Genomic DNA, 19746 nt, shown 5'->3' with positions numbered 1-19746 from the left:
GTGCCTGCGGCTGTGCTGCCCTTTTCCAGGCTGGTGACCAATTCACAGGGGACTGTGAAAGCTGTTTTTAAAAAGTGTCGTGAGGCACTGAATGTGCACACAAGCAAGCGCCAACAGTGCTTGGGTTACAGATGTGTGCGGATGCATCTGTATTTATGTGGATTCTGAACTTGGGTTGCCAGGCTTGTATGGCTAGTGTTTTATAATTATTTTATTTAGGTGCATTGGTGATTTACCTGTATGTTAGTGTGAAGGTATCGGGCCCCCTGGAACTGGAGTTACAGACAGTTGTGAGCTGCTATGTGGGTGCTGAGACTTGAACCCGGATCCTCTGGAAGAGCAGTCAGTGCTTTTAACTGCTGAACTAGCTCCTTAGCGGTCTGTTCTCTCTTTAACTTAAAATGTTTTTATTTAAATGAGTCCCCCAAAACACAAAGAAAAAGTCAGTACCATCAAGAATACTATAAACATTTTATTTTTTAAGAAAGTAGCTTCAGAAAGAGGAAAATAATCTAGATCATTTATATATATATATATATATATATAATTTTTTTTAATAAAAACCTTTACATAATCTTCATGCACAAAGACCCAGGGGTGGTCATATTGTGTGTGACAGCCCCAAGTTTCAGCTGTCTCAGGCCAGAGCCTGGGACTCTCCACAGCCAGCAGCAATGAGGTGATGGTGCCTAGGGCCCAGCCAGGCCTGTCTTAGTGACAGCTGTGCCTTCTGGGAGGGTGGATGAAGGGTGGGAAATGCTCTTAGCTAGATGGCAGGGCTGGAACACCTTTCACATTCTTCATCCAAACTCCTGGCCCACCCAGGAAGATGACTGATAAATCAAGGGTCAACGCAATCAGGGGCTTCGCAGAGACACACTGCACAGGACAGTAGGGCAGGTGTGGTGTCCACAGGACAGGCAAGGAATGAAAAAAGCAGCCCTGCAGAGCTCTGCTTCCATGGCAGACAGCCCTTCTATCTTCAACAAGGTCCCAAGCCCAATGTTAAGAAATCTTCAAGGACAAATGAGTCATCTACCAGACATCTGTCTGTCACCTGTCTTAGAGCCTTCAAACACAAGAGCTGCAGCGATGTAGGACAGACGTTGGCATGGGGTGTGTGTGTCACAAGACTCAGAACTCTGGGTAACCCAGATCTTTTGGGAGGTTCTGCCAAAGAGGCTTTATTGACCATTTTTCAAAAGAAAAAGAAATTGAAGTATGGTCTTGAAGTTGGTAAATAGTAACCTGTCCTTTTTTGTTGTTGTTGTTCCAAAAGCCCTTGTATGCTATGTTCAGTATTAGTTAGGAGAACCCCTGAACAACTAGAGGATGCTGCTTAGGGCAGCAGAAAGGGAGGGAGGATTCCACACCTACCCAGAGATTGGCAAACAATGTCAGCTAGAACAGTGCTGGGAACCGCTGGGGAGGGAGTGAGTGCACGAGTGTGACGAAGAGCTGGGCTCACTGGCTCCCAACAGTCAGTTCTCGCAGGTAGGACTGTGTGAGACCACGAAGTTCCTCTAAGGCATAGTCCTCAGGCATGGGGAGTCTGCCAATGTGGGGAGCCAACAGACGCAAAGGAACTCGCTGAGGGTCTGGTGTCGAGTTGGAGGTGGCATCAGGAGCATGCTGCAGGCTCAGTACTACCCGCAGCAAGTTGGCAACACGCTTGGCCATATCTAGAGAGAAAAATCACAATGAGTGCTGACCACACAGCACTGGTGAGGCTGTCATAAAAACAGGAAGTAAGTCACATGAAAGCAAGGCCCACAGCTTACCTGACTGAGCCAGGCGGTCCTTGGCACTGTAACATGGAATCTGCTCTATCCGGCTGCACAGTGAAGTGACTTTGGTGTGTAAGTGCTCTAATTCATAGCCTGAGCAATCCACCTGCAGGGGAGCAGACCAGTAAGGACAAAAGAAACTTCTACCTCAACCCCAGCCACAGATTACACAAAATCCCAGCAACAATGATAGGAGAAGAAAAACTGAGAAGCTGATGGCAATGCCCCTGCATTTAGTGCTGAAGAAGAGAAAGTATCTAAAGAGGTCTTTAGATGATGACTCACAAGCCACACAGTTTAACATAGCACCAAAAACTTTAGGTAGGGTAAATCTGGTTCAGAGAGGTAGTAAGAGGCACTATTCAAACCAGCATTGACTTTCCATCTCCTTATTCTAAACTCAGACATTCCTAAAGCAGTACAGAACCTCCTCAGTCTGTACACTCTCCTGATCCATACCTATGGTTCCAATTATACTCAATGCTAGCCCAATATACCAATCCTCTGGTTCTGTGCCACGGCTTTTGCTGTAGCACACCCTTCTCACCACAGCTATTAGTGTCACCCTCTACTTCCAATTTGTGATCACTTTATAGCCATTGGTTTTAGAGATAGAGTCTTGATATGTAGTCCCAGCTGGCCTGGAACTCACTGCATATCCCAGGTTACTTACTCTCAAACTTTCCGTTATCCCTTGTTTCAGTCTTGCCAATGTACCTGGTTCAGATACATTTTCAAAAAATAAAACTGATTTACTTTTATCCATTCAAGTCTTGAATATTTTGTAGCAACACCTCATTTGCCTTAACCTTGACTCTCTCAGTTACCCTATCTTCCTCACTGTGAACCATCCAGAGTCTTCAACCACCTCCCTCCTCAGGTTTACTCGAGATGTTTTTCAAGATGCATTTTTCATGGAATTTACTACTTGTTCGGTGTTTATTAAAGCTAGTCATGCGAGGATGGTGGTGGTCAAAAGTCAACTTGTGGGAGCCCATTCTCTCCTTTCACCAGGGCCACTTTGGGCTCTGAACTCAGGTTGTCAAGTGTGGCTACAAGTTCTTTTATCTGCTGAGCCATCTTACAAGCTCTGGAACTCACTTTGAGGAGGGCTTGCAGAACTCAATGATTTATGTCTATATATACACTCTTACCCTCTGCCAGAGCCTACTACCGACTATTAATAGCAGTAAACAAAATGAGGTCTTTGTGTTCATAAACTTTACAGACAAGAAAATATCAAGTAGTAATTTACCTTATAGAATCACAGCTGTGATGAGCTGTGAGTATAAAGAAATGGATGTCATTGTTGGGCAGTAGTGACCCACATCTTTAATCCCAGCACTCAGGAGGCAGAGGCAGGTGGATCTCTGTGAGTTTGAGACCAGTCTGGTCTACAAAGTGAGTTCCAGGATAGGCTCCAAAACTACACAGAGGGGCTGAAGAGATAGCTCAGCGATTAACAGCATGGACTCTTCTTTCAGAGGTCCTGTGTTCAATTCCCAGCAACCACATAGTGGCTCACAACCATCTGTAATGAGATCTGGTGCCCTCTTCTGGCCTGTATGCATACATGCAGACAGAACATTGTATACACAAATAAATCTTAAAAAAAAAAAAACCGACACAGAGAAATCATGTCTCAAAACCACTCCCCTTCCCCCAAAATTTGAATGTCCTATTTCAAGAGGGAGTATCAGAAGTGTCCTTGGAGAGGTCATATGTAAGCTAAGACCTGCCTGACAAGAGAAGGTCAAGCTTTCAAGGTGAAGCAAACAGCCAAACCCTGTGAACTGGAGTGTTTACATGTAATACAAGAAGTAAAGAGCAATACAGCAAGACAAAGCTGGGAAGGTTTAAGGATTTATTTTGTGCATGAGTGTTCTGTCTGCATTTATGCAGGTAGAAGAGAGCACTGGATCTCCTGGATTAACCAGAGTTAATAACGGCTGTGTGCTATATCACGTGGGTTCTAGGACCTGAACCTCTGCAAGTGCAGCAAGTGCTCTTAACTGAGCCCCAAATCAGAGACAAGTAAGGCGCGTGTTTCACTAAGTTATGAATGTGGACACAGCTACACTGTAACTCTGACTCCTTCAGATTAGATCATGTTCTTTTTTTTGTCCTGGCATATTGTCAGAACAAAACAATCCGTGGTCAATCTTTTCCTTTATTCTATGGTGATTTCTGGCTTACTTACATACATCTTCCCCCAATGAATCAGTACTTTTAGTACTGAAAAACACACTGTTTACCTCTACAGCTCCCAAATCCATCACAGAACTCACCACACTGGGGGTTCATTTTATTTCTGTTTTTCGAGACAAGGTTTCTCTGTGTCGCTTTGTTGCCTGCCCTGGAACTAGCTCTTGTAGACCGGGCTGACCTCGAACTCAGAGATCCGCTTGCCTCTGCCTCTCGAGTGCTGGGATTAAAGGCATGCACCACCACTACCCGGCATATTGGGGATTCTTTAATGAACAAGTTGAATAAGTGAACTGATTTCAACTACAGAGTTTCTTCAGTGATTCCTGAATTATGCCCATCATATGCTTCACTCACTACTAGAGTTACAAGTGGATGATAGGAGCCGGAGCAAGGTTTTTGTGTGTTGTGTGTAATTTACTGCATCAAAGCCCTGTGCCTATTTTGTGTGACCTTCATGAAAACTCTGTTGGATACACTCTACAATCTATCCACTGCCCACTCTAACTTGTACTCCTTGTAACCAGATCATACAGGATGATCTGGCAGGTACAAGAAAATGTCCCGCAAGTTTTGGTAGCAAGGGAGAGGACAGCTCACACTTTCCAGAGGAAAGAGAAGCAGAGCAGCCAGCGAGATGGCACAGCAGCTAAAGATGTTTGCTGCCAAGTCCAATGACCTGAGTTTGCTATCCACTTCCACAACTTGTCCTTGGATTTCCAGGCCTGTGCTAGGGTATGCATCACACTCACTCTCCTCTATAAGTATACTAAAAATATACCCCAAAAGGGCTATCTTGGGCTACACAGTGAGTTCCTGGCTGGTCTAGGTTATAGGTTTAAGACTAGTTAAAACAAACAAAACGCCAAAATCCCATCTTCAACACATTAATTACATTTACCAATGAATTTAATTTTTTGATATAAAGTTTCACATAGCCTAGACTGGCTTCATACTTCTGATTCTGTTGCCGCATTTCTCAATGCTGGGACTGCATGTGTGTGTCACCATGTTTTCTTTTGTATTGTACATTATGGCTTCTGTGGTTTTTATTTTTTATTTTTTTTGAGAAGTTTCCTGGTTGTCTTGGAATTAAGAGATCCACCTGCCTTTGCCTCCGAAGTGCTAGGGATAAAGTCATGTACCACCACAACCCTCTACAGTATGGCTTTTTGGGGTTTTTATGTTTTGTTTGTTTTTTTTGTTTTGTTTTTGGTTTTTTTGTTGTTGTGGTTGGGTTTTTATTTATTATTTTTTTGAGACAGGGTTTCTCTCTAGTTTTGGAGCCTTTCCTGGAACTCACTTTGTAGACTAGGCTGGCCTCGAACTCAGAGAGTTCTGGGATTAAAGGTGTGCGCCACCACCGCCTGGCTAGTATGGCTTTTTGAAATCTTTTTTATTTTAGGTGCCTATGAAAAGAAAAACTAGACAGTAGTTTAAGGAATTTAGGTACCTGCTGAATACGGTGGAGCATTTCGATTACTCGAATATAATCCAGGTAAACAAGTCCAGATGTTTCCCAGTCCTGAATTAGGCTGCTTAGCTCTGGAGGTGCCAGATCTTCTAAGAACCCTTTCAGGTAGCCATAGTTCTCATTAATAATAGCATCTGAAGAAAGAAAACAATGGCTTCAGTGTATAAGGGCGTGGTTCACAACAGTACAGAGGATCAGGAATAAATCTAAGGCAGACAGGAAGGAGAATAAATCCTGTTGTTGAGAATTCCTAAGCAGATGTTGTGGTGGGCGATAATGGTACCCCTGTGGACCTTCTGGCTTCAGTTCTCGAAGCAGCTGTTTCTGGTGTTCCTGGTTAACATCCCCACTCACGAGCAAGAATGTAGTGCACAGCAGGGACGTCTGTGGCAGATGGTAACTACAACAGTGCCATCTTTCCTAGCCCCATAGCCTCTCATGCAGATCAAGTCGCCTCTGTGCGTTTGGTGAAATATTGATCTAAGCTTGCCGTGTCCTAAAGCACCTCTGACTCAGCCATCCCAAGAGCGCACAGGATAGAGAAGTGCAGGTTAACTCCAGGAGATGTAGGCCTTTGCACTCACCAGAAGCGAGATGGCGAATGACAAGTTGGTGGCAGCGGTTCCAGTGGCCGGCCTTAAATAAATAGAGGGCCTCCAAGTGCTTATTGGATTCCATGTGTGCTCGAACTGCTTTGGCCTCATGAATCCACTCAGCAGGCACACAGAGCTTTTGTGTAAGGAAAGTCTCTTTAGCCCAGGACTCAGGGGTCTCTGTCAGCTGGCAGTGCCGAGTCAGCAGCTCGCGGACAGCCTTCTCACGCATGCTACAGGGAAGAAGGAAGATGGAGTATCATCTAGGTCATGGAGAAGGCTAATCATTCACATGGACAATCTCTATCTCTAGGAAACCACTTCAAACTTAAAAAGCAAAACAAATCATAAAGTCGATATTTTAAATTCTGACTTTTCTTAAAATATTTATTTTTATTGTTTCATATGTGTACACGTGTGTGTTGGTGCATATTAATGTAAGTGCCCTTGGATGTCAGCGTTGCTGGATCCTCCAGAGCTAGGGTTACTACAGGTAGTGTGAGCGCTGAACTCAGACCCTAAGGAAAAGGAGTAAATGATCTTAAATGCTGAGTCATCTCGGGTTTTACATCTCAAAAGATGCTCTACGTAATAACTTGTTTATCAGAGCCTAAAAGGACTGACTCATTAGGTATTGTGTTCAGGTGCTAGATATACTCACTGGGTTCTGTTGTTATGTTTTTTTTTTGTCTATAGCAGCTGCCCCTTAAGCAACAGCTGAAGCCGCAAGGGGCCACTGTTCCCTTTGCCAGTGTCTTCCAGACAACCCAGTGCACTCTCCACTTAAAAACACCTGCTACAGGCAGCTCCTCCTTACTTCCTGCCAGCTACTTGTTCACTCAGCCTCTTGCTGACAGGCTAATTTTAGATATTCAAACCAATCTTTGAATTGTTAACAAAGCAGTATGAAAAGATGCAATACACTTCAAAATAGCATTTCTCCACAGGGTTCAAAGGCTTTTCACTCACCCTGAGTTCTCAATGTGCAGGAAAACAAAGATGGCCCATTCCCAGAGCCCTTCGCTTTCCAGCTGGCCAGCATAACTGGCCTGTAGCACACCCTCACACTGTTCAGAGAGATGGGTATAGTTGAGAGCCCGCAGCACTTCCCAAAGGTGCCAGCTGAGGCGGTAGTCCAAAGGATCTGCAGTTATGCTTCGAGGTTCCAACAGCTGATTGAGATCGTAATGTCTGAGGAGAAAAAGTATTCAGTTAGGGTACTCAGCTAGCAGATCATCTGTACTGAACAGGTCCACTGCTCTGTGTCTCAGAAGACATCACCTCTCACGAGGGTGTGCCATCTAACAGGTTTGGTAGCGGCATTCTAACATGGACATTCACAATTTTTGTTCTCCCCATTCTTTATTATAGCATCTGCTACTTTTCTTAGGCATGCTAAAAACTAAGGACCTTTCAGACTGTTTTATTCACTGACATCTCAGTTGCCAGTTAACTTGTCTTCATGGAGGCCATTTCTTCCCGTGGGTTATAATGTTCACTGTTGTGTGTATGAGAAACAAGGTCACATTCTACAGACCAGGCTTGCCTCAAACTTCAGAGATCCGCCTGCTTCTGCCTCACAAGTGCTTGGATTAAAGGTGTGTGTCACCATAGCCTGGCAATTTCAGTCATTTTAGTACAAAAGTATTAAGTGATGGTTTTACTCTTATGTACTTATCCATTAAAACTTTTCTCTTTCATTCTGAGAAGGATAACGGTAAAATCAACAAAATCAACAATGGTTCTTTAGAAGATCAATTAAATTGTAACTACATAGAGAAGAAAGAACGAATACAAAAATTACCAGTAACAAGAATTTGTGATTATTATAGATTCTACAAATATTTTTAAAAGGGTGAGAAAAAGATTTGAACAACTTTCTCTTCTATTTTTTGAGAAAGCCCTGTTAATCCTGGAACTTGCTATGTAGACCAGGCTAGCTGCAGAGATCCACCTGCCGATGCCTCCTGAGTGCCAGGACTAAGGTGCATCCTAATGCTCAAACTTGATGTAAATATTTTACTTCAAGAGTAGAACCATCACTTAATACTTTTGTATTAAAATGACTGAAATTGCCAGGCTATGGTGGCACACACCTTTAAACCCAGCACTTGTGAGTCAAAAGCAGGCGGATCTCTGTGAGTTTGAGGCCAGCCTGGTCTACAAGAGCTAGTCCAGAACAGGCTCCAAAACTACAAAATAACCCCCCCCCCCAAAAAACAAAAACAAACAAAAAAAATTACGTCAGGAAAAACTCCTCTCTAGAGTTTTTTACTCTGGCACATAAATGATTGCAACCTGACTTGTAGATAAATAGAAAATATCAAAAGTTCTATAATAATAAGAAATTATATAGCATTAAAACTTTTAGCAAATTGGGCTGGGTAGTAGCAGTGCACGCCTTTAATCCCAGCATTTGGAAGGCAGAGGCAGGTGGATCCCCGTGAGTTCGAGGCCAGCCTGTTCAACGGAGCGAGTTCCAGGAAAGGCTCCAAAGCTACACAGAGAAAACCTGTTTTGGGAAAGAGGAAAACAAAACCCAAAACAAAAACAAAACTCAAAACAAAAACGACTTTCACTTGCTTCCAAGACTGCCTACCTGAGGCTCAACCCCAGGACCCACACAGTGGACAGACAGAATGGAGTTAGGTGTCCTCTAACTCACATATGCACAGACTGCATATGAATAGTAAAAACAACCCATAACTCTAGTTCTAGGTAATCTGACACCTTCTTCTGACCTTTAAGGGTACTAGACACTGAGTGATACACTTATATACACAGCCAAAAGCAGTCAGACACATCAAATACAATAATTAAATTTAGCCAAGCACGGTGGAGTACCTTGTAGTCCCATGCACTCATGAGGCTGAGGCAGAGGCAGAGGTGGGAAGATCTTTGTAGGTTCAAGGCCAGCCTGGTCTACATAGAGAGACTCTCAAAAACAAATGAAACATTCAACCATCAAAAAACCAAAAGTCAAAAGATTTGAATAGATGAGAGCGAAAAATAGATGAATGGTAAATTTTATTTACATATGTATTACAGTCCTATTTTATAAATAATACTCTGTGTTTAAAGAAAGCATCCTAAAAAGTAGAAATAAGCTGTGACCTATTGTGAACAAAAAGAAAACAAAACCAGAAATCCGAGTTATTTCTAACAGAAAATAAAAAGTATCAAAATATTTTTATTTAGATATAATAATTGTATGGCTAATTTATTAGTGCTAGATCAGCCATTCTCTATTTCTTATGAAGAACATTTCATGGAAATTGATTATTATGAATTTTAAATATTTTGTATATATAGTGTTCTGCCTGCATGTATGCCTGCATGCCAGAAGAGGGCACCAGATCTCATTACAAATGGTTGTGAGCCACCATGTGGTGTCTGGGAATTGAACTCAGGATCTTTAGAAGAGCAGTCAGTGCTCTTAACCTCTGAGCCATCTCTACAGCCCTGAAATTTATTTTCTTTTTTTTAAAAATATTTATTCATTTATTATGCATACAATATCTGCCTACATGTGTGCCTGCAGACCAGAGAGGGCACCAGATCTCATTACAGATGTTGTGAGCCACCATATGGTTGCTGGAATTGAACTCAGAATTGAACTCAGGATCTTTGGAAGAGCAGGCAATGCTCTTAACCACTGAGCCATCTCTCTAGCCCTGAAATTTATTTTCTTGATAGATTTTATCAAGAAAATCTTTAATAATAAAATAATAATAATAAATAATTATAAAATAATTAAATAATATTAATTATTAATAATTAATATTATTAAATTATTAATTAAATAATATTATTATTTAATTTATTAATTAAATTAATTTAATTAATATTATTAATTAAATAATATTAATTATTATTTTAATAATAAAATAAAAAAGATTTATTTGTAGTTCATATGTGGAACTTGGAGGTCATGGGAAAAAAATGAACAAAATTATTATTATATATGAAAAAAACACCACTTCATGAAAGTACATTACTGTCATTCTAACTCATAGAAGACTAAGGCAGAAGAAATTTGAATGTTCACTATACAGAGTGAGTTCTCGGCCAGCCTCTTTAGAGACCCAGTCTCAAACTACCAAAAAAAGACATAAATAAAAATATGTATACCACACAGAGAATACCACTACATACAATAATAAACTCTAAAGAAGACACATAACAATGTAGAGATTTTATATATTACTAGTGAGAATGTAAAATAACAGCCCCTTTCATTTAGATGGGTCTTGCTATGTTGCTTGGCAGACTGTAACTGATGGACTCCAGTGAACCTCTCATATACCTCAATCTCCTTAGCTGCTTGTGCCAAAGACCAGCTAATCACAGCTACTTTTTAAAAGAATTTTATTTATTTATTTTAAATTTATTTATTTATTATGTATACAACATTTTTTCCATGTATGCCTGCATGCCAGAAGAGGGCACCAGATCTCATTACAGATGGTTGTGAGCCACAATGTGGTTGTTGGGAATTGAACTCAGGACCTCTGGAAGAGCAGTCAGTGCTCTTAACCTCTGAGCCATCTCTCCAGCTCCTCACAGCTACTACTGTGAATAAATATTTGTGCAGCTTTTTTCCTCAAAGCCAAACCAACAATATCTAACTCACCAGCTAATCTACATGAAATTACGCAAAATTCTACAAATTCAAAATAACTATTCCCTAAAACCCCTGATATTCATATTAACATGGATAAATCTCACCACCACACCAAGTGATAAGCCAGAGACAAAAGAATACAGAACGAGTTCAAATATGTAAGTTCCCGAAACACCAAGCCCCTCCCCAATCACTGTTCAGGACTGAGGATTATTCCTAAAACAGATGAGGGAGTTTCTGTAGGTGATGGGAATGTTTCAGTTGTATTCGGTGGTCACGTCTTTCCAACTGCTTACTGAGTTATATGGAAACTCTATCTCAACTAAATGGACCGAAGCAATGGCCATGCCTGGCCCTGGTTTACCTGTCACTATAGAGTTTCAGAAGGTGGAAGCAAACATCCTGAAGTGGTCTCCGTGTGTCTTTTTCTTCCTCTACCATACAACCAAACCCCTCCAGGTATGAAGGAAGAGGGGAGCAGGCATATTTATCACCCTCAGAAGTATTCTGAAAAGGAAGAATTTGTTAAAGCAATACAACAAAGGTTGTGAGTTTCATCAATTACTATCATCATGTCTCAATTATTCAGACACCTGAATTAAGGATGCTGTGACACTTAAAAGAATCAAGGATTTTACAGCTTTTTGATCTACCTGTTTTCAGTCTGGAAAGGACTTCAAACAGCTCCCTGGAGTCCTGCCCCTTTTCACTTGTCACAATTCTTTTGTTTATGCCAGCAGTTCTCAACACTCATAATGCTGTGACAGTTTAACTCCAGTTCCTCATGTTGTGGTGACCCAACCATAAAATTATTTTTGCTACTACTTTGTAACTTTGCCATTGTTATGAATCATATTGTTAAAGATCTGTGTTTTCTGATGGTCTTAGGCGACCCCTGTAAAACCCCAAAGATGTTTTGACCCACAAGTTGAGAACAGTTGTTCTATGTAGCCCTAAGTGTCCTGGAATTTAGAGAGATCTGCCTGCCTCTCCCTCCTAAGTGCTGGGATTAAAGGCTAGCACACCTGGCTGCAATGAGTCACAATTCTGACTGAGTATGTAAGTGTTCACGCCCCTCTCCCCATTCTATATCCCAGGCTAGCCTCGAGTTCTGGGCAACCATCCAGCCTCAGCCTTCTGAGTGCTGAGACTGAGGTGCGGGCATTATACCTAGCTATTACAATTTAAGTGCAATCTTTACCTAGATAAATTCTAGGAAAAGCAAATATAAAATATGAATAAGTAAGAAAGGATTCAAGGGATCATGGTACTCTAGGAGGATCATAAATTGAAAGTCAGACTAAGCTTGAGCTATATGAAACCTTGTCTTAAAACAAATAACTCATGAAAAAATAAAACATTAAAACAACAGAACAAATAACTCAGTAAGGAACAGTGCTGCTCTTGAGACAGGAGACAGGGCTTCTCTGTGTGACCCTGGCTGTCCTGGAACTTGTTCTGTAGACCAGGTTGGCATAATAGACCACCAGCACCTGGCTTAATAGACAGCTCTTTAACTCAACAATGAAAAGAGATATAAAAAATGATGAGAAATTTTAGCTTACATGCTAATAAGGGGCAAACTAAACCTGAGGTCAAGCTTAAGCAATTCCCAAAGGAGTAGGATGGTCTTAGAGGCAGAAAAAAAAAAATAGTAAGAAAACTAATTACCTATTTTAAATAGAAGAAAAGCAAACAGAGAAGTTGAAGAGGCAAGGTAAAGGATGAAGTTTTGAATTTGCTGGGTCTTTCAAATTAACAGTGTTTTCAAAGAGGGCAGTCAATAGTAAGTATTGTATTATAAAATGTGATTTGAAGCAAGGTGGCAGTGGCGGGCAGATCTCTACGAGTTCAAGGCCAGTCTGGTCTACAAGAACTAGTTTCAGGATAATTACAGCTATTACACAGAGAAACCCTGTTTTGAGGAAAAAAAAAAAACCAAAAAACAAAAAAAAAACCCAAAACAAAACAAGAAACCAAACCAAACAAACCAAACCAAAAAGAAGAGAATAAAGTGATTTGATGGCTTTTTCTTTGTACACCTTTTAAATTTTCTTTTCTTTTTTGAGACAGAGTCTCACCACACAGCCTTAGATGGTCACCTGTTTCTGCCTCCCAAGAGCTGGGATTAAAGGTGTGTCTACCATGCCTGGCTTGCAGGACTTCTCTGGAAAGACTAAATCGTCATCACAGTTCTTACCTGGCTCTTCTGAACACACATACCTGAAATGCTTCTTCATACATGCTGAGAGCCTTGGAAATGGAGGCTGTTGGCGGAAGCAAATACCAGAGATGAACAGCAAGCGCACGCTTCCAATCCAGGTGGGAGCATACGTTGATTTGTTTCTGCTCAGAGAGCTGCCACACCTGCAGGACACAAAGGATCACACGTGACAACTTTATGTCGCCCTGGTTATTTACTGCCTGTCTACCATCTGCTCTTATGGTTTGTTTGTTTCTGAGACAGGGCCTCACTATGTAGACTAGACTAGCATTGAACTAAGAGATCCTCCTGCCTCTGCCTCCCAGGTGCTAGGGTTAAAGGACTGCACCACCACCAGTCTTAATGTAATCTCGCCTCCTATTTTCTTGCCATAATTGATAAGACACCTATAAAGACAGAGAATCAGACAAAGAATAAGCAACAAAAACGGTCTTAAAATAATCACTCCACTTTTGGTAAAATGAAGAGTGGTGACGAAAAAGAATGACACTATTACATGGAAAATGTTCATATACGGAAAATTAAAGAAAAACTTTCAAAATCATTCTCCAAAACTGATCTTGCCTGTATAAACACACATACAAATATGAACCTATACATCAATACAGATGTAAAAATGCTAATGTCTAAGAAGACAGAGGATTATACAGCTTACTATACACACACTACTATGATATACGATACAGACATCAACTATACATTTTTGTATTCATTTATTATCATATGTGGACAATATACATGGCATGGTGTGTGTGTGTGGACAGAGTCTGTAAGAGTCTCTCCTTCCACCAAGTGGGTTCCACTTTTTTTGTTTGTTTTTCTTTTTTTTTAATTTATTTATTATGTATACAATATTCTGTCTGCATGTATGCCTTCAGGTCAGAAGATGGCACCAGACCTAATTACAGATGGTGTGAGCCACCATGTGGTTGCCGGGAATTGAACTCAGGACCTTTGGAAGAGCAGGCAAAGCCCTTAACCGCTGAGCCATCTCTCCAGCCCCTTTTTGTTTGTTTTTCAAGACGAGGTTTCTCTGTGCAGCCCTGGCTGTCCTGAAACATGCTCTGTGGACCAGAATGGCCTTGAACTCACAGCAATTCACCTTCTTCTGCTTCCCCGAGTGCTGGAATTAAAGGTCTGTGCCACTACTGCCCAGCCTGATGTGGTGTTTTGAAACAGGATCTCTTTCAGCTATACTGGACTTGTCTAGACCAGGTTTCATTTGAACCTGGACTAGATCTCAAAGGGGATCACCTTCCTCTGCCTCCCAAGCACCAGGACTACAGGTATGAGCCATTGTACCTGGCTGCCTGACATTTTAATTTGAAAATATTTCTACCTAGAAATAAGACCAAACTGGCAGCTATAGTAACAGTGTACAATTTACAATAAATAAAAATTAATATGACATTACCGGTTTTCCAGCTAACAGGGCAAATATGCGCAATCTCTCATCCTGGATGAAGCTGTCAGCCTGGAGTTGATGCCAGTCGGCTAACTGCATGGTGAGCAACTCTCGGACTGACTGGCTACCCACCAACTGAGACAAAAGAAGAGCAAGGCGATGATCACCTGTAACAGAAACAAGAGTTTCCTGGTGAGGACAAGGGTTAAACTACCTGATGACACATGTAGGCTAACACCATCGCTCCTCATCAGCGCTAAAGTATACACACTTTCCGACTGAATACAATATTTTAAAGTACTTTAAAGACGTATACAAATATGTAGTGATAATAACAAATTTTCTACTCCTTCTGTGACTCCTCTGAGTTCAAGATCAGCCTGGTCTACAAGTTGAATTTCAGGACAGCCAGGGCTGTATATAGAGAAACTCTGCCTTGAAAAACAAAAAACAGCTGGGTGGTGATGGCACACACCATCAATCCTAGCACTTGGGAGGCAGAGAGAGGAGGATCTCTGTGAGTTCGAGGCCAACCTGGTCTACAAGATCTAGTTCCAGGACAGGTTCCGAAGCTATAGCAAAACCCTGTCTTGTTTTGAAAAACAAAACAAAGCCCGGCACTGGTGGCTCACGCCTTTAATCCCAGCACTCGGGAAGCAGAGGCAGGCGGATCTTTTTGAGTTTGAGGACAACCTGGTCTACAAGAGCTAGTTCCAGGACAGGCTCCAAAACAACAGAGAAATCCTGTCTTGAAACCCTTCCCCCCCAAAAAACCAAAAAACAAAACAAAAAAAAAACAAACAAAAAAAGTAAGATATACAGAAGCAAGAAAAGGAAAAAGCCCAGAGGCAAAAGTGGTCTGAATAATTTAAGAAAAGCTGGCTAGCAACAAGCCAAGATAAATCTGGGAATTCATAACTAAGAATAAACATCTGTGTGTGATTTACTTGAGAGCTAGGTGGTGGGCTCCTCAAAAATCCAAAGATCCTGCTCAAAGGAGTAGAAGACACCCATCAGCCTCTTCTGGCCTCTGTATGTGCGCACAGGTGTTCATTGTACACCTATACACATACACAAATAAATGTCAAGCCGGGTGGTAGTAGCGCACGCCTTTAATCCCAGCTCTTGGGATATAGAGTCATGAGGATCTCTGTGAATTTGAGGCCAGCCTGGTCTATAGAGAGTTTCAGGACAGGCTCCAAAGCAATAGTGATATCCTGTCTTGAAAGACTGGAGGGAAAAAAAAAGAAAAAGAAAAAACCCAAAGGAATATGCCAATGCTATATTAAAAGACTGCCAAGAAGAATTTGACTATTGCTATCTATAATATTTTATATGAAAAGAACAGAATATACATTAGGAAATTATCTTTGTGGTAATAGAGACACTCACCACTCTATTAATGAGGATAACTGGGACACCAAGTGTGACCTGTTTACATGTGTATGTTGTTCTGTGTGCATGCATTTATGTATACTTTATGATTTCAAGAATAACCATCTAAGTAAAGATCACACACTAAAAATGTTTTAGAATTTGGGTGATTTTGCTTATTGTTTCCTACTTATCTACAGTTTCTGATTTTACTACAAATGCATATAACAAAAATCAATAAAATTTTAATAAACAATATTTAAGTTTCCAGAGTTGTTGAGAAGAACAAGACATGGTTTCTAGAGGAAGCAACCATCTTCCTGGGATACAGATAAAAGGCAAATTACAATTAAGGGGCAGGGACAGTGCACAGGAAGAAGGTAGTGATGCAGAGGATCTCATTCCTACCCGACTGCTGTGCCAGAGAACAGGCCTCACTAATCCTACTGCCTGTGAGGTAGCTGAAGACAGCTTCTATGGGACTGTCCCTTCGTGTTAAGGAAACTTCCTCTTCAATCACGGGTGCAGCAGTACGCGATAGCCAGCGGGAAAAAGCTCTTCTTCGCTCCAGAACCTGAAAGTATTCAGTGGGTTCATCCAGCTGACTGTCAAGCTCCTTCAGGTGGCCCCAGAGGGCTTCACATAATGTCCACGTCAGGCTCCAGTGCTTCAGAACTAAGAAAGCACAAAAAGTAATGCTATGGAAGTTTGGTAATTACTCCTGAGAGCCTATCACTAATTGTGGTGCAAAACACATCAATTACACCACAAACACTCACTCAACTCCCAACCGATTCACTTATTGCATAGACTTATTGCATAGGTAGAGGGTATGCTTGTTCACTCTATGTACTTGTGATACTTACCTAACGACATAATCTGATGATCCTTAAACAAATTCCTCTAGCCTAGTTATGATTATTAACTGTGACAGGCAAGAAATCATTCTCCATAGTGAAATTCTACTACAAAATGCTTTAAAAAAATTATGTGTACGAGTGTTTTGTACGTATGTGTGTCTGTGCACCATGTGCGTCTGGTGGCCACAGAAGCCAAAGAGGGCATCAGTACCCTTGGAACTGGAGATAAAGATGGTCGTGAGCCTCCACGTAGGTGTTGGGGATTATTCACCATCTGCACCCCACCTCCCCACAACAGCAGCAGCCGACAGTTTGAGCTGGTTTTCTTTCTGTATTCTAAGACCCAGAGACTTTTGGTGGAAACAGAACCACTGATAGGGCTACTGTCCTGCAAGCTGACCTCCACACATTTGAGTAGTACACATCTATACAAGCACACACACACTCTCTCTCTTTGTAATGTTGAGCCTGCCATGAGTCTTAATAAAGGTGCCAAACACCAGAGAAAAGACAGCCGTTTAATAAGAGGTGTTAATAAAATTGAACATTCAAATGTAGCAGACCTAGGATAGATTCCTATTCCCCACTTTGAAAATGATGAACTCAAAATGGATCAAAGACTTGAGACATTTATACTGTACAGGACTATGCAGTGACTTTCTGAAGAAGACCTAATAAGCAGCAAGTGCTGACAAAATGTACTCAGCAAAGAGCTTCCGCAAGGCACAAGAGTCAACCGTCAAAAGACAAATTATGAAATGGGAGGAGGTATTTTCCAGTTGTTTGTCTAATGGGATTAGTACAGAATAAAGATACTAAAAAAAGTTTTAAAAAGAAATGCCAAACAATCAATAAATGGTTAAACAAATGAGCCAACACTTTTCAAATGAAGTACAAACCTTTAGCCACTAGTGAAATGCAAATCCAAATTCCCTTGAGATTCCACCTCACCCAGTTGGAATGATTAAAATTAACAAAGAAAAATGAAAACCAAACCATTAAAAAAATGACAAATACTGATTGATACAGCATGTAGAAAAAAGGAACTTTTATATGTTGTTAGAAATGTAAATTAGCCTAGTCACTATGGCAGCCAGTATGAAGACTGATGAAAAAACTAAAATGTAACTACAGGGTGATTTAGCCATATGACTTCTTACCCCAAAGAACAAAAGTCAGCTCCTAAGAGATACCTGAATACCCACTGTGACTGCACCATTATTTCCAACAGCCAAGCTAGGGAATCAGTCCTGATTTCTACCAACCGAGGTAATGGAAAGAAAAAGTGTGGTCTAAATACATGGAGCAATAAAGAAGTACTAGGGCATCTGCAAGTAAATGGATGCTAAGCAAAATAAGTCAGATTCCAAACAAAACAAAATAAAATTGGTATCCCATGTTCTCTTTTGTAAATGGAATTTAGGAAAAAAGGAAGTTAAAAAAAAAAAAAAGAAAAGCCATGCTTAGTGGTATATGCCTTTAACACTTGGGAGACAGGGGCAGAAGGAGGAAATCTCTGAGTTAGAGGATAGCCTGGTCAGGACAGGGCCACACAAAGCAACCTTGCACTGAAGAACAGAAACAGAAAGACAGACAGGCATGATAATAAAGGACTAGGAAGGATACAGAAGGGATAGAGTTAAGTAACAGGGATATGAGAGCACAAATACAATCAAAGTTATGTTCGGACACACACGTACACACAGCTAGCACATGCCAATAATAATGATAATTGTAAACCTAAACTTCCTACATAGACTTCAAGCACTGCTACTAAATGTCTCTGTTATGTGTCAGTTAAAGGGCTTCCTTTCACTTTCAGGCCACAACTATTATTTTTAAATTTTAAGACAGTAAAAATTTAGAGAGGAAACTGTCCCTATAAAGATGATTTGCAAGACACACAGTTAAATATCTTGGCTTGAAATAGAAGGAATATAATTACAGAAATCCAAGAGATTTGACTAGCTATACATTTCAAAGGAAGTATTTATATGTAAAAGGCACATAAGAGTGCCTGTAATTCATAATTCTTTCTTCTTTTCCTTGGTGAGCTGCAGGAATACATAAGTGCAGGAAGTCACCTTATCCCTGTGAAGAAATACATCCTCCTAGAAACACACACTACTGTCAACCTGGCTCCTGGGACATAGTATGTACTCACTTTGTACTTCTGATAAATCTCTGGGTGCCTCTTTAACCCAATCTGCATAATCATGAATGACTGAAACCCCAGGGTTGGGGACAACGAGGGGACACAGCTCGTCTACATGGACAGTGCTATGCTTTAATTTGAGCTCCAGAGGCGTCTGGTATAACTGCAGATCTTCATCCAGCTTCCTTTTTCTCAAACCGAGTTTTTCCAAATGAACTTTGAATGGGGATTCAGACAGACTAGAAGAAACAACAGGCGAGTCAGAAAATGAAGAAACAGCTGAAATTTCCCTACAACCAACTTTTGTTTCTTTGTTGATTTCCAACAGAGTAAAAAGCATTTCACTGTAATGTTTGTTTTTTAAGAGAGGGTTTCATGTAGGCCAGGCTGATCTTGGAGCATGTAAGCATGGATCACACTGAATCTCTCAACTTTTTGCCTCCACTTCCCCAAGTGACGGGATTACAGGCACATAGACACGGTCCATTACAGTGGATTTATGCTGTGTATTCTGTACAAACCCCTCTACCAACAGAGCCACATTCACAGCCCTCAGAGCTTAGTTTTATATTTTAGAAATGATTTTTCAAGATTGATTAGTAGGTAAGTATGTGTGTATGCTGAGGTCTGAGGGGACTGAAAACCAAACTTGGGTCCTCTGAAGAGTAGAAAATACTCCTGGCCAGTTAAGTCATCTTTCCAGCCTCAGCTCCTTAAATATTGAAAAGACTAATGAGATGGACTGATATATTAAAAACTGCTTATATTGTATGAATATACACAAATATTTACACATATAAATATGTATAGACTCAGTGACCAATAATTTCTAATGACCAATACTGATGTTTATAAAATCATGCATAAATGATACAATGTAGGATAAACCAATGAACTGTAATGCAACAGAGCACATCTCAGGGCCCACGAGTGGATGGGAGTCACTTATTTGTGATGACCTACAAATTTCAAAGGCCAAAAGCTGCATGTACAATACCTAGTTTGCAAAAACTAAGATTCAAAAGTTATGAGACGCATCTCATGT

The 19746-nt window shown here is 40.8% G+C and overlaps 1 protein-coding gene across 6 annotated transcripts in view; it reads right to left on the bottom strand.

Moving 5' to 3' along the window:
* Nucleotides 1–459: 459 nt before the first annotated feature.
* Nup98 (nucleoporin 98 and 96 precursor) overlaps nt 460–19746 on the bottom strand; it is a 96744-nt gene continuing 77457 nt past the window's right edge. For all 6 annotated transcript variants that reach the window (XM_087908636.1, XM_087908640.1, XM_087908638.1 and 3 more), the window contains 10 exons: nt 18711–18940; nt 16095–16361; nt 14322–14479; nt 12907–13050; nt 11048–11190; nt 7029–7250; nt 6051–6292; nt 5446–5600; nt 1782–1893; nt 460–1682 (listed from right to left, as the gene is read on the bottom strand). In XM_087908636.1, coding sequence (XP_087764762.1) covers nt 1465–1682; nt 1782–1893; nt 5446–5600; nt 6051–6292; nt 7029–7250; nt 11048–11190; nt 12907–13050; nt 14322–14479; nt 16095–16361; nt 18711–18940 — 1891 coding nt within the window. In that variant the 3' untranslated portion in view covers nt 460–1464. The remainder of the gene's footprint in view (nt 1683–1781; nt 1894–5445; nt 5601–6050; nt 6293–7028; nt 7251–11047; nt 11191–12906; nt 13051–14321; nt 14480–16094; nt 16362–18710; nt 18941–19746) is intronic.

Source organism: Myodes glareolus, chromosome 7, assembly GCF_982192425.1.
Source record: "Myodes glareolus chromosome 7, mMyoGla1.1, whole genome shotgun sequence".
Taxonomy (NCBI): domain Eukaryota; kingdom Metazoa; phylum Chordata; class Mammalia; order Rodentia; family Cricetidae; genus Myodes; species Myodes glareolus.
Note: the sequence above shows the minus strand (reverse complement) of the source record. Positions and strands in the feature narration are given on the sequence as shown.